This window comes from Liolophura sinensis, chromosome 9 (genome assembly GCF_032854445.1).
Source record: "Liolophura sinensis isolate JHLJ2023 chromosome 9, CUHK_Ljap_v2, whole genome shotgun sequence".
NCBI classification, from domain to species: domain Eukaryota; kingdom Metazoa; phylum Mollusca; class Polyplacophora; order Chitonida; family Chitonidae; genus Liolophura; species Liolophura sinensis.
The window spans coordinates 9,911,687-9,925,638 of record NC_088303.1 but is presented as its reverse complement, the minus strand read 5'-3'; the positions used below and the strand labels follow the sequence as shown (position 1 = coordinate 9,925,638).

General features: G+C 38.3%; 1 protein-coding gene across 1 annotated transcript in view; it reads right to left on the bottom strand.

The window, feature by feature from the left end:
* Positions 1-13,952, bottom strand: part of LOC135475141 (5'-3' exoribonuclease 1-like) — a 42,637-nt gene that overhangs the window by 17,438 nt on the left and 11,247 nt on the right. Inside the window, exons 11-26 of the mRNA XM_064754907.1 lie at positions 13,060-13,182; positions 12,614-12,731; positions 12,064-12,190; positions 11,714-11,803; positions 11,177-11,333; positions 10,648-10,767; positions 10,307-10,476; positions 8,369-8,495; positions 7,812-7,901; positions 7,210-7,316; positions 6,162-6,290; positions 4,759-4,833; positions 4,262-4,349; positions 1,954-2,067; positions 1,477-1,572; positions 1,091-1,356 (exon numbers count right to left, since the gene is read on the bottom strand). Of these exons, the coding sequence (XP_064610977.1) occupies positions 1,091-1,356; positions 1,477-1,572; positions 1,954-2,067; positions 4,262-4,349; positions 4,759-4,833; positions 6,162-6,290; positions 7,210-7,316; positions 7,812-7,901; positions 8,369-8,495; positions 10,307-10,476; positions 10,648-10,767; positions 11,177-11,333; positions 11,714-11,803; positions 12,064-12,190; positions 12,614-12,731; positions 13,060-13,182 (1,997 nt within the window). The remainder of the gene's footprint in view (positions 1-1,090; positions 1,357-1,476; positions 1,573-1,953; positions 2,068-4,261; positions 4,350-4,758; positions 4,834-6,161; positions 6,291-7,209; positions 7,317-7,811; positions 7,902-8,368; positions 8,496-10,306; positions 10,477-10,647; positions 10,768-11,176; positions 11,334-11,713; positions 11,804-12,063; positions 12,191-12,613; positions 12,732-13,059; positions 13,183-13,952) is intronic.

Below are 13,952 nucleotides of genomic sequence, written 5' to 3'. Positions count from 1 at the left end.
GATCATTGACTCGCCCCTGTCTTCAAAACCTTGGTACATAAAAGCTAACATTCATAAAATAATCATACATATCATGTGGTTTGCAGTTGTACATGTACATGTAATTCTCACATCTGATGCAAAATGACCCTTAAAGGAGAAGAAAACTTTAAAAAATGACACTATAGGTTGAAAAGAGCACATTTTTTTCTATCTGGTGGTGCCTGCTGCATAATTTTGCAATTTTTCCTTGCTATAAGCATAAAGCCTGAAAACGGCAAAGCTGGCATAAATAGCTGAGTTCATCGCGTCCTCCATCTTTAACACTATGTAATTTATGCTGGGGGTGTGTTGCCTCTCAGCCAGCGAGAGTGGTTAAAACTGCTAGCTTGTTCGTGTAAACTCGGAACCTATGTCCAACATTCCGGTTTCCCGATCGTCAAGCTGCAAACAAACTGTACTGTTCGCTACCTTCTACCTTTTCTACCGGAAATGTACGATCTGCACTTCGGAAGTTTCTGATGGCAATTCTCCTCCTAACACAGACGACTTCAGGACTAGTTCTTAGGCAAAATGGAGTCGACCACAGCGGATTTTGGCGCTGACTTTATTTATAATTTATCGACTTGAGGTACATATTAGAATTTTTTTTTATGGCATGCACCTGCAAGGAAATGCATACTCTTTTCAATGGTATTTTATTGGTATTTAAATTTTCTGCTCCTTTGATTGCATTTTCTGGAGAAAACTCCATTGGCTGCCAGTAGGTCTGCAATCTTCTAGGTTTGGAAAAATAGTAAATCTAATCACTTTATTATCTTGGCTCCAAAAGAATTATGCTCAATGTGAACATTACTAAATGTCCAAATAAGCTAAAGCACTGTCGGTGAGAAAAGAGGATAATGAACAATGAAGTTAGGAGATTAAACCCAGGTCCAATACACATGATAAGCTATCTTTAATAAGGCAATATTTGTCAATAAACAGTTTCTGTCATGATCAAGTCACCACAACAAGATAAACTCTTAGTGAGGGGTTGGCAGGAACCCAAATTTAACTGAATGAAGTATAGAAAAAAAAAAAAAAAAAAAAAAAAAACTTTTTCAGTCACCTTCTGAAGTACTGCGAGACAGCATCCAGGGCCTTGTTGGAGTACAGCCACTGGTTTTCCACTTTCTTGGTGAAGCCTGGTACCTCCTCATTCCTCTTGTTAAACTTGAGGTTGAGGCCAATGTTGACCTTATGATCCTCCTCCTTGTGTGTGTCTTGACTGCCACGTGCCATGAAGATGCTTCCAGTGATGCGTGACAGCAGGTGAGAACTAACGCCTATACGCTGAGCCAGGTGGAAGCCAGGCAGGTACTGCATTGATAAGGACTGCCAACAAAAATGTCACCGTTGCAATTTATTACTGGACTACATGAAATATAATGTATTTCTCCTGTGTGCATTTTGGCCACAAGGATGTTCTGCCATACATGTATGACAACTACTCACCTGTTCTCTGTCACAAATTTTCTGTAGGTTGGGCTCCTGCAGGATGGTAACGCTCACACGGATCCGACCGTCCATCTTAGAGTCCACATCCAGGACCTGGTAAGGCAGACAACCAAAGACACTCAGGGCCAGAATTGGGGAGAGAGTGGACAATTAAACGCTAACCAGATTAAATCCCGATGATGCCACTGTACTCAAAGCGTGCAACAGATAAAATATTTTATACACTTTGAAAATCATCTTCAAACATATTGAATAAACATATGGTTTTCAATACACTGATTCATCACAAAATCTACCTTAATAAAAAAGATATCACTGTCTTTCAGTAACTAAAACAAACTACATGTTAACATTATGTCAGTAGGGCAATTACCCTTCAACTGGAGTCAAATTTCACCACAGCCAAAAACTTGATTTCTTTCAGTCAACACTGTTTCAGCGTGACACGAGATATATCAGAATCTGAACGTTTACCTCCCCTTGACAGCCATAGTGTGGGAATCCCAACATGAACACTGGTGTAGAAGGGGCATATAACTCTTCCAGGCTAGTAAACTGTGTGTAGGATGGGTCATGCACGGATATATTCTGTAAGAGATCAGAAGAAATATAGACCATTCACCAATGCTGTGACACACCGTTCATGCAGCTTACACTCACAATCCACATTTAAATTTCGAACACGGGAAACAGGACAAAGTTAACAAAAACACACTATTGGACATTTTGTTACTTCATTTAGAATTATAAGGTAATTCTAGTTGTATGTCAAAATGGTACAATAAGACACTTTTTGAGTGTGGTGCAGTTTTTCATCATCAACATGTACTGAACAGTGATAATTTTTCCAGTAAAGCATCAGAGTTTTTACTGCCATGAAGGGTATGAAGTACCATATCTTGAGTGATCACATCATATAGCTTTATCATAAAGACAATGCAGGTACATATACCTTTCAAATGGCTACTATGCCCTAAAGAGCATAGAGACTTCCAGGAAGGGGTCAGCTATTAACTACAATCAGGGTGTGTAAAATCACCCTTCTCTTGACTGAACTGCATTACAAGTTGTTCATATTATCAACCAGCTCTCCAGAGATTCACAGAAGTCCAAATTTTTACAACTGGAAACTCAAAATCGAGTTTTTTTCTGATCCAGATTGAGTTTATTTATATTTTAAACACCGACTATAACCTGGTATTGACTTTAATTCCGCTTTAGCGACTGGTAGTTCTGTGAACGTAGAAGTATATATGATACACCTGTATAAATAAATATATATATCAGAGAGAGAAATAATCTCATTTGAGGTTCATTTCTGATCATAATTTTATTGTTGGTATATACATATACTTTTACAAGTATATTATCCAGATCAGAGATATACAGTGTATAATAAACAGTTATTAAACATGGTGATGCATGTTCAGTTGTCGGTTGTGATATTAAAGAAAAGAAAGGAACTAACAAACATTATATTAAAAGCAAACATGTGAAAAATACAGATATAAGGTTTATCCTACTCAGAATGAAATAGTTATAAACCATGCATGTTAAGTTGTTGGCTGTTATCAATATTAGTAGATTTACTTCAAAGATGGGTTTGCGGGAATTAATTTTTGTGTATGTAATGTAATTATGGGAATACTGAACACAAAATCTTAAAAATGCCGAAATTACTCATACTCATACATGTATGGCAGAACATCAAACAGGTGTTATCATGAGTGGCTATAATTCTCTTTTCTTCCCTGCAGTGTTGCTAATCCTCGTAATCTGGATCAGAGATTAAGACAACAGAAGATGGATTACCACAATGTAAGAAGATGACATTCGCAGCTACTGTAGTACACTGGGCAGAATTCAAAGCCTAAGATGTGTCATTTGTTTTCGCACCAGCCTTTGACTGGGGAGCGAGTAATGCAGGACTACTTTTAATCAACTGGCAAAGTGACCTATCACTTTTTAAGCAGTTCAGTTCAGCAGTAAACACATCGGTTTAGATCAGTGTGGACTTAATTGTCCTCTGTAGCCGGACAGAAACAGGTGACATTGCATGGTTGTCGAACTGCCATTGTCTTGTTGTATATAGTTCATAATTTGTGAGAAGCTCACTCACTGGTCCACACGAGACACACAACCAATGGGATAATGTGTATCAAAGCGTCATTCATTGGAAGCCAGCACGTCTTGTATCTACATTTCTTTCTCTTTCCTGGCATACCAAAGTTTGGTCAAACTAAATATGAATGGACTCCCACTAAACTTTATCACCAAAGTTTGGATATATTTAGAGCCTAATTTTAATTCAACTACAGCCAATACAAGCATGACCACTTTGGTTTGTCACTGATGCAGCCACTGGCTATTGGAGTCAACCGCTCATCGGCATGCATGCAATTCAGTTTTTATCCAAAAATTTGAGTATTTGTCTCAGAAAAACACAGAACTGAGTTTTTTCCCCAATTTTCAGTTTTTAAATGAATTTTAGCACCGAATACCAGGGTCTAAACTTGACATGTATGAATCCCTGCTCTCTCTCTCATCCTCTCACTACCAGGTTAAACACACTGTAAATATTATACAGGGTACTGGGCAGAGACCTTAAAGAATTGTGCAATTTGGCATGCTCTGAAGAAGTCATTTTATGAGCTAAGACCACAATGTTATTTTTCATTTTTTACAGGAGAACTCTTGGGACAACTGTTCAAACTAGAGTATGTAATAATGCTTTGTATTGTTATAAATTTGTCATCACAATTAAACATGAAGAGCTGATTACCTTCACACAGGCTTGTAGGGCAAAGGCAACAGGCCAGGTGGCCCACTGCTTCTCCAGAGTTACCTGCCCATAATTCGTACATACATACCTGAAGAAAATAACAAGAAAGTGTTTTAAGTTATTAGTTCCAGTGCTTTTGATTTTAATTCTGCACTTATTCTCATAACATTTTTCCTTGTACCAGGGTGGTCAAAACATTCTTATACATTTATTTCATCATGCAGGTCAAACTGAGCCATTTTTCTAAACACACTGTGTACAATATATCACAAAGTGAAAGCATATTCATATAAGGCAACCAAGCCCTTTTACTTCACTCAATGCTCAGCAAACAGCGCAGAAATCACAAATACAGGTATCATCTTAAATACCTTCAGTTTTATCCACCTCATCCCTATATAGTGCAGAATTGCAGTCTAACTCTCCACCATTACACATGGGACTTCTAAATTTGCGCCTACAGATTTAAGAATTACATGTACAACTGGCAATCTTACTTGCGACCCATCACAGGAAGAGCTTTCAACAAAATTGACGTCCTGCCAACTTCAATACCTCGTTTTTCGTAGTATCTGTAAAAAAAAAAAAAACAAGCATTCAAAAAAATTACAAATAAACAAAAGATAACCACTGTAAGAAAAGATTCGATTCACAAGATCAACTCTCCACAGGTTCAGAAGGTTTGTCTGTTACCTGGCGAAGGCTGAGGATTTACTCCGTCCCATATGTGGAATACTTGAGCAATACATTAAATTTATCAATCAAATATTATGAATGAACTCTTGGAAAGGTCATACTTCAAGTGCTAAAAGAAATCCAAGGAGGAAAGACGACATAAATGGATCAAGGGGGTGTTGGCACTACAACTGTTTCCACATAAGAACTCAACTTAAAAAAGCATTTCGGTAGACATAATTTAATAAATAAAATCGACAAATCCAGGATGGCAGTGACTGACAAACTGTTATGTATTAAAACTGTACTGAACAATATATCACTGCCAATGGTGTAGAAACCGAAGCGTCCATTTGAGACATGAAAGCATATTGCCATCAAGTCTATCCGAATGTCAAAACTGTGAAAACACCTCATGTGTCCAAAGATTGACAGACAAACTTGTCAACAGCCTTGAACCACCACCAACAAAAGTTCAGGTGAACACAACATACGCCCCAACAACTGCATCTGTATGAAATATATAAAAGAATACCAGCAGTGTTGTGGTGAGTGTAACCCCTGAGGGGAATCTTCAGGGTGATGATAATAGGTAGGTGGTAACCATGACAACCGTGCAAGTGGACAAATGTGTACACCACAAATGAAAACTTTATACGGAAAACAGTTGAAGATGTAGCCAAGACATGAAATCATTTCTATTCATATAATATATATAAGGAAAATGGCTATCTTGTTACCATGACAACTGCAAAAATAGACAAAATATGCTTATGACACATCATCATCTGTGTATCTATGTATTCACCTCAAATTAAAAATCTATGTGGAAAACTTCGGGAGCTATAGCACGAAATCATGTCTATTTCTATATTTAACGTGTGAGTTGTCACACATTGTCACCTGTGTATGTATGTATCCACCAAATATTACAACTCTACACAGAAAACAGATGGAATAAAGGCTGGGAAAGGAATTCAATCTATTTATATAGAATATATAAGGAAAATGGCTATCTCATTAACATGACAACTGCAAAAATGAACAAATGTGAGTCATGACACATCATCATCTGTGTATCTATATATCCACCAAATATTAAAAAAATAGACGAACAAAATTGCTACAACATAATACACTCCACATAATAGCAGGGGGAGGGGGGGGGGGGGTATGAACATGACACAAAAGCAGTCAAGGTACACAGTTGCAAATTGTTGCTTACTGTTCTTTAATGAAGCCAGCTTCTCGACTCCAAATGGCAGAGTCACTCTCCGATAAACGCTCGTGAATAATCTCCACATTTTTGAGGGCTTTCCCTTTACTGGATGACTGAGGCTCTGACAATTTAAATCTGTGAAAGAAGAATAAAAAATAAAAATATGATAACACAAACACAGGTAGGGTAACCTTTAAGTAAAAAAGAACAATGTATGTAAATCAATTCCTGCTAAACAACTTGTCATTTTTGCCTCTTTAAATATTTGTGGAAATACCCCACAGATAAATACCCTTCCTTTTTCACAATATCAGTGAACTTATACTCATCATTTGTAACCTGTGCCAGCGCTAGCCTTTTTTTCCTCTTGCCAATGCAGCTTAACCAGTCAAAATTATTTTAGCCATTTTAACAATCACATAGTCACAAAAATATTCACAACATAGGAACAGAAACTGAAAGCAAAGCAGTGAATCAAGAAGTGAAGAGTCACGCAGGACTCCTTGAGCTCAGACTGGCTTTCTCTCAGGCCATAGGAGTGCAGACAACCATGGCTTTCCTTCACCTTAATGCTAGCCGCTGTCATATAAATGAAATCTTCTTGAGTACAGTCTGAAACACTCGTCAAATAATGAACACAATATTGAATGAAAAGGAAAATGCCTCTGAATCCAAATATTCTTGTCTGATGATATTGCTTTGCCAAGGTGGTGACATTAATGCAAAATTATTTGTCCAACCTGAAATTATGTTTGCAAAATGCAACACTGGTGATCAGTAGTGCTAGCACAGGCAGCAATTTATTACTCTTTACTAAACTAATGTTGTAAGAAAATAATCCTTTCTACACACATATATTTTACATCTTTGTATCAAACACACTAAACTCCAAATGTTTCCCAAAATGCAAAGTGATTCTTTATATGTTATTAAATTAGTCTTTAATAGTATTCACCTGCAGAAACATTCAGACATTGTGCTTAACTTTTCGCCAGTCCCACTTCTCAAGTGAAAGCCCAAGGTGGCTAGATGACTACATATACTGGATGCCTACCTCATATCCCCATCACTAACTTCCACAATTTTAGCCTCAAACAGATGTGGCCATCCAGCAAAGCATGGACACCCTAACATGTCTGCAGCAACGGTCTCTGTAGCTAACTGAAAACAGACAAAATAGACATCGATAAAGAATGACAACTCAAGCATGTTTGCAGCAACGGTCTCTGTGGCTAACTGAAAACAGATAAAATAGACATTGATAAAGAATGACAACCCTAACATGTCTGCAGCAACAGCCTCTGTGGTTCACTGAAAACAGACAAAATAGATACTGATAAAGAATGACAACCCAAGTACCTCTGTCGCTACAGCCTCTGTGGTTCACTGAAAACAGACAAAACAGACATTGATAAAGAATGACAACCCTAACATGTCTGCAGCAACAGCCTCTGTGGTTCACTGAAAACAGACAAAATAGACACTAATACAGAATGACAACCCTACCACGTCTGCAGCAATGACCTCTGGAGCTAACTGAAAACAAGCAGTGACACTGATAAATAATGACAACCTAAACATGTCTGCAGTAAGAGTTAGAGTGCCTAACTGTAACATATGTTAACACATTCACACCTGACATATTCAGGAACTTACCTCTTCAGTGTCACGTATGATAGAAACCACCATGTTCTCCCCTCGACTGTTCATCTGGAACACCTTCACACCTGCCTTCTTCAACTGAGCCTGAAATTAATCAGGGGTTTAGACATCAGGATTCAGAGTGTTTATTAAACTAAGACAAACAATATAAAGAACACAGAGAGATCCACTGCAGTCATATATTAGATATGTGTGAAAGTGTGACAAAGCGAATGTGTAAAAAAAAGGACCTAAGGAAAAACCAGCTGGTTTACGAGGTGCTTACAAACCTTACATTATTGAGTTTACGAGGTGTATGGTTACAAACCTTTACCTTGTCAAGTCTGTGAGGCATTCATGAACCTTACATTATTGAGTTTACGAGGTGTATGGTTATAAAACTTTACCCTGTGAGGTCTGTGAGGTATTTATGAACCTTACTTCAACAGGTGCATGTTTACGAACCTTACCTTATTACATTTGTTCTTTTGACTGATTTTTAAGAAGCTTACATTGTGAGGATTGAGTAGATATATGCTTTCTCCTTGCTGACATGTGCCACTGACTGTTACCTTGTGAGATATATGTTTCATGGTGGGGAAGCCGGGAAAGTAGACATCAAGTCTCACACCAGGTGGCAATCCCTTGTAAAGCTTTTCTGATGGAACTCTGAACTCAAACATGGGAATATCTGTACATCTGAAAACATTTGAATATTTTCTTATAATTTTTATGCATTAACATTTAATAATAATACAATAACATCTTTATTTATCGCAGGTAACTACTGCAAAACTTCGACCTTTAAAGCACTTTTTTTAAAGAAATCATTCTTAAAATGACACACAAAATGATTTGTTTGTGTTACTAAAGATGCCAGCTGAAAAGATGTGCAGATTATTTTTCTACATCACCTAGTTCTCTCGGAATGTTTCAAAATATTCGTCACAGTGGTGGTTGAAAAGGTTGAATGTATGGATTAAGGTAAGTCAATTTAAAATGAAACATTTCTTCCCCATAAAACCTATATACATTTACAAAGAACAAACCAAGTGAGTGGGAAATGTTCTCACATCCTGGTTAGAGTGTTTTCAAAACTGCCCAAGGACAGGTGACAGGTGATAACATCCACAAAGGAGGTTTGCAGCAAGAATGTATTTGAAGAAAAAGGTAACACTGACACACTCAGCCATGGACAGGTGCAAATCAAGATCAGATAGGTATAGATGTCATTTAGAAAGTGAATTAAGTAACAGTATTATCGTTATTAGGGATTACACTTTCTGGATATAGCACAGATTCTAGTGCTGAAATTTTGGCTGAGACCACTACGGGTTTCGAACCAACGACCTCAGAGTCAGGCACCTAACCGCCAGCAATACATGTCAACCGTCTAGACCACTCGACCAACAGGCCTTCCACAAAAATGGAAGGTAGTTGACCGGTAGACTTTACAGCGAACATGCATTACCCCTCTGATGATCGCAAACGACGTCACTCCCCTTAGGTGAATATATCAGATAGGTATAGATGTCATTTAGAAAGTGAATTAAGTAACAGTATTATCGTTATTAGGGATTACACTTTCTGGATATAGCACAGATTCTAGTGCTGAAATTTTGGCTGAGACCACTACGGGTTTCGAACCAACGACCTCAGAGTCAGGCACCTAACCGCCAGCAATACATGTCAACCGTCTAGACCACTCGACCAACAGGCCTTCCACAAAAATGGAAGGTAGTTGACCGGTAGACTTTACAGCGAACATGCATTACCCCTCTGATGATCGCAAACGACGTCACTCCCCTTAGGTGAATATATCAGATAGGTATAGATGTCATTTAGAAAGTGAATTAAGTAACAGTATTATCGTTATTAGGGATTACACTTTCTGGATATAGCACAGATTCTAGTGCTGAAATTTTGGCTGAGACCACTACGGGTTTCGAACCAACGACCTCAGAGTCAGGCACCTAACCGCCAGCAATACATGTCAACCGTCTAGACCACTCGACCAACAGGCCTTCCACAAAAATGGAAGGTAGTTGACCGGTAGACTTTACAGCGAACATGCATTACCCCTCTGATGGCTGGCGGTTAGGTGCCTGACTCTGAGGTCGTTGGTTCGAAACCCGTAGTGGTCTCAGCCAAAAAGTGTAATCCCTAATAACGATAATACTGTTGCAAATCAAGATGTTCCCATTCTGTTTGTAAGGGTTTTCTTTATTTTATTCATCTTTCTTTATTTGATTGACGTTTTATACCATGGTTAAGAATATTTCAATCACACAGTGGGGGCCAGAATTATGGTGGGAGGAAAACCAGCAGAGCCCCTAGGAAACCCACAACCACCCGCAGGTTGCTGACAGACCTTCACGCATGCGACTGGAAAGGAAGCCAGCATTATAAGACCAACAAAAATTAATGCATAAAACCAGTAAGAGGGGACTGTCTAAATCTATAGTTTATTCTTCTACTTTACAGATTATTTACAGAGGTTTGGGACAAACCTTGCCCTGTTGACTTTGATGTCCGGGAAGCTGTCAGGTTGAGGGGACGGGTATTCACCCAGAGGTTCAGGGCTATATTCAAACAGCCGATGGGGGCCATGCCGATTTCTTGCTTTCTCCTCGTCTGTTAACACTGCATTGATTGGCTCCATAGCCTTCAGCAGGTGTTTCTGGAAACATTAATTTGTTACGGCAGGCTAGACCACACAAAATTACACATAAATCCAGATCTTCAACTACAACATTAAGTGAATACTGCACAATGTGAAGACACTGGGAACAAAATGTAATCTAATAACATTTGCATATATTCAAGGTGTTATTTTTTGTAGAGAAAATACCTCGTCAATAAAGGGTATAAGGACGACAGCCTCCCACTCCTGCAGTTTGCCATTGAGGTCTGTGGTGAAGTCGACAGGGTAAAAGTCCACCACAGGAGAATTGGGGTTTGTCATCAGGTCCTGAAACCAGGCAGGAAAAAAAGAAATGTTTGTAACAGCAACTACACATGTCTGCCAGCAGTGAAGTGTCCTGGTGACAATTATTATTTGTATCCTGGGCAAAAAGTGTGCCTTTATTTTTACATATGTAATTGACGCAAATCATAAAAATAACTGAATACAAGTTGAATGACAGTAACACATATAAACAATAATACTATACTTGCTTTCAAGTACTTAGGAAAAAGCCTGGAAGCCGATTAATATTTTTTTTTGGACTTTTTTCTATTATGTTCTCAGCAGTTTAATACACATCTCTGCAGATGATACAACAACAAAGAATTGTCCAAACAAAATTAAACATCATTTTCTCTGGAGCAGTCGGGTCTGTGATTTAGAGTTCCATAGAGATATCTTGACATTCCAATACCTGATAGGGTAAAGGAAGAATTTCCTTGCTGGCTGCAGGAAGGACTGCCATGAGTTGCTGAAAGGGGAGGAAAGGTTGACCAAGCTCAAACTCAATCTTCATGTCAGCAAAGTCTGTGACATCACTCATGTAGGGGGCATAGTGGTGGGGGTAAAACCTGGGTTAGTAAATCAGACAAAACTCCACACGTGTTCACATAACAAAAACAATGTCTAACAAGACAATGTTGTCAGCAAACACTTATACAGATATATAACAATGACCAAATTTGTCAAGAGCTTTAGAGAGCTATCCTACAGATCATCCAGATGGTGTATCAATAAATAAAAAAAGGACACTGCAGCAGTGTATAGTTTTGTTGTTTTACCATTAGATACCAATTTAGATTAGATATTGGGCACTCTGAGCTTAAAATACTGAGAATGTGGTTAAATCTTAATGAACCAAGTCATTTTGTGTGTGTGTGTTGTAGACATTGTTATCATGCTATGATAGGAATGAGATACTGTTATGTGAGATTCTTTCTCTTATTCTCACCAGCTCCATGACGGAACCCCCTCAAAGTAGTAGAGCAGAATCCACTGTATGGCCAGAACATAGCCCCTGGCCTGCTCCTGAAGCACTTCCCTGCCACAAACACAAAACACACACTTAAATGATACTATCATCCAAATCTTGTATTCGTGGACAGAACCAGCAACATTTCCAGGAGATGGTAATCTAATATGTTTTATTAATAACATCCAAGAGAAAACAATGTGAAGGCTTACTTTCTTTGGAACATCTTTCTGAAATATCCACTGGAGTGTGACAGAGAATTAACATGCATTGTCACTTGTGTTTACTGGTATGTGGTTATCCTGGGCCTAGTTCTCACCATCACTCACCTGCTGGCATCTACATAATTCATCTTTGTCATGTAGTAGTTGGCTTTGTGCATCTTGAACTCGCTGTCAAATGTATCTCCATCATCTGTATCGGGCGTGTCAGGTCTAGAGTTCAGGTCAATCAAGTCTGTCATATGTGGCGGCACAAAGATGGAGGCACAAAAAACCATGTTCATTCATGCTCATTTTTAAACAAGATTGGAGCTTGACACTTCTTTAAGACCATCCTCAAGATTATTTCAGGTTCTCCATAATTGTCAATTTAAATACTAAAGAAATCCGTCAACAGATCAACATTATACAAAGCTCCACATCATACACTTAAGTCAGTATGCAACAAAACAAATTTTGAGGAAGAAAACATACTAACAATATTATCCGTTTAGCCATACAACATGTCAACAAGGCTACATGCAATTATAAACCCTGATGGCCAAGAGGTCACCCATCTGATTAATGTTCAAAATAAAATGTTTTTTTTTTTTTAAGGTTGCCTTTTCAAAAGTAGTGTACATAATGGTTAAACACTGGATGAATCCGTCTTACTCACCTGCCACTGCTGACTTTGGAGGATCCTTGGTGAGGTTGCTGAAGTCCTCATCATCATCAGCGAGGTTAACAAGCACCCCAAACTGATTGCTGCCTCCTGCCCCATCAGACGTCTGACCCTGATACAACAATGAAGCACATTCCTTTAAGAAACTATTAGTACACAAATTTTATCTCAGTCATAAGCTTTTAAGCGAAAATAAATGTATAATTCATTACATTGAAACTTAAGAGGCATGATTCAGTGTAATAACAAAGAACACATTTGGAATTTGGAATTTATCTCTTAACACACAATACCTACAGATTTATGTCATTATGTACATCTACATGATTCTAATCATGAAGTATTTGTCCTGTACATGTATCCAGTTATTATAGGCTTCATAAACAATGGAATTTGACAGCAGAGGAAGGTGACACAGTACAAAGAAGGTAATCTCTCACCTGGCCTTGCTTATTACTCTTGCCCTTCTGACCCTTCCCTTTCTTGCCACGTCCATCCTTTCCCACCTTGCCCTCTAGCCACTTCAGATCCTGGAACTGGTCGCTGAATGTGTCCACATCGTACTGAAAACAAATCAAATACCGCTCTATGTCCCCTTTGTCTATTTGATTCATTTTGTAACTGTCACGAAAATCCAGTCATATGAGAGTGATTCATTTATTTATTTTACTTGATTTGTGTTTTACGCCGTACTCAAAAATATTTCACCCATATGATGGTGGTCAGCATTATGGTGGGAGGAAACTAGGCAGAGCCCGGGTGAAAACCACGACCATCCGCAGGTTGCAGGCTGACCTTCCCACGTACGGGCCAAGAGGAAGCCAGCAAAGCTGGACTTGATATGAGAGTGGAAATACATGTAGCTACTCAACCCTTACATTAGATCTGAGATCTGTTTCATTCTTCTCAGCTTAGCTTTTAGAAATACAGATCTGTTCTCTTCTATTCACTAACTTGGAACTCAGTCTTTTCAAGTATGCTGTCCTCAACATGTCAAAGCTGTACGCTAAAACAAAATGTTTCCTGGAATCCTTTACTAATCCTTACTTCATAATACCTAATTATTAATGAATAATAAAGACCATAACGTCACAATTAACACAAATGTATTTGTTACATCGACATCAAGCCAAACTTCGCTAACCGCCATTTCTTGATTAGAGTTGGTCGCACTCGTCATCGTGCAGAAAAAGATAAACTCGTGGAATGATTTGATTGAAATCAATGAGATGTACACCATATAAGGCGTGACTGACAAATTGTTTGGGGGTCTTAACTTTAATCTGTGCGTTACTAATGAACAGAAATGATCTATAATCAATTATATTATGAA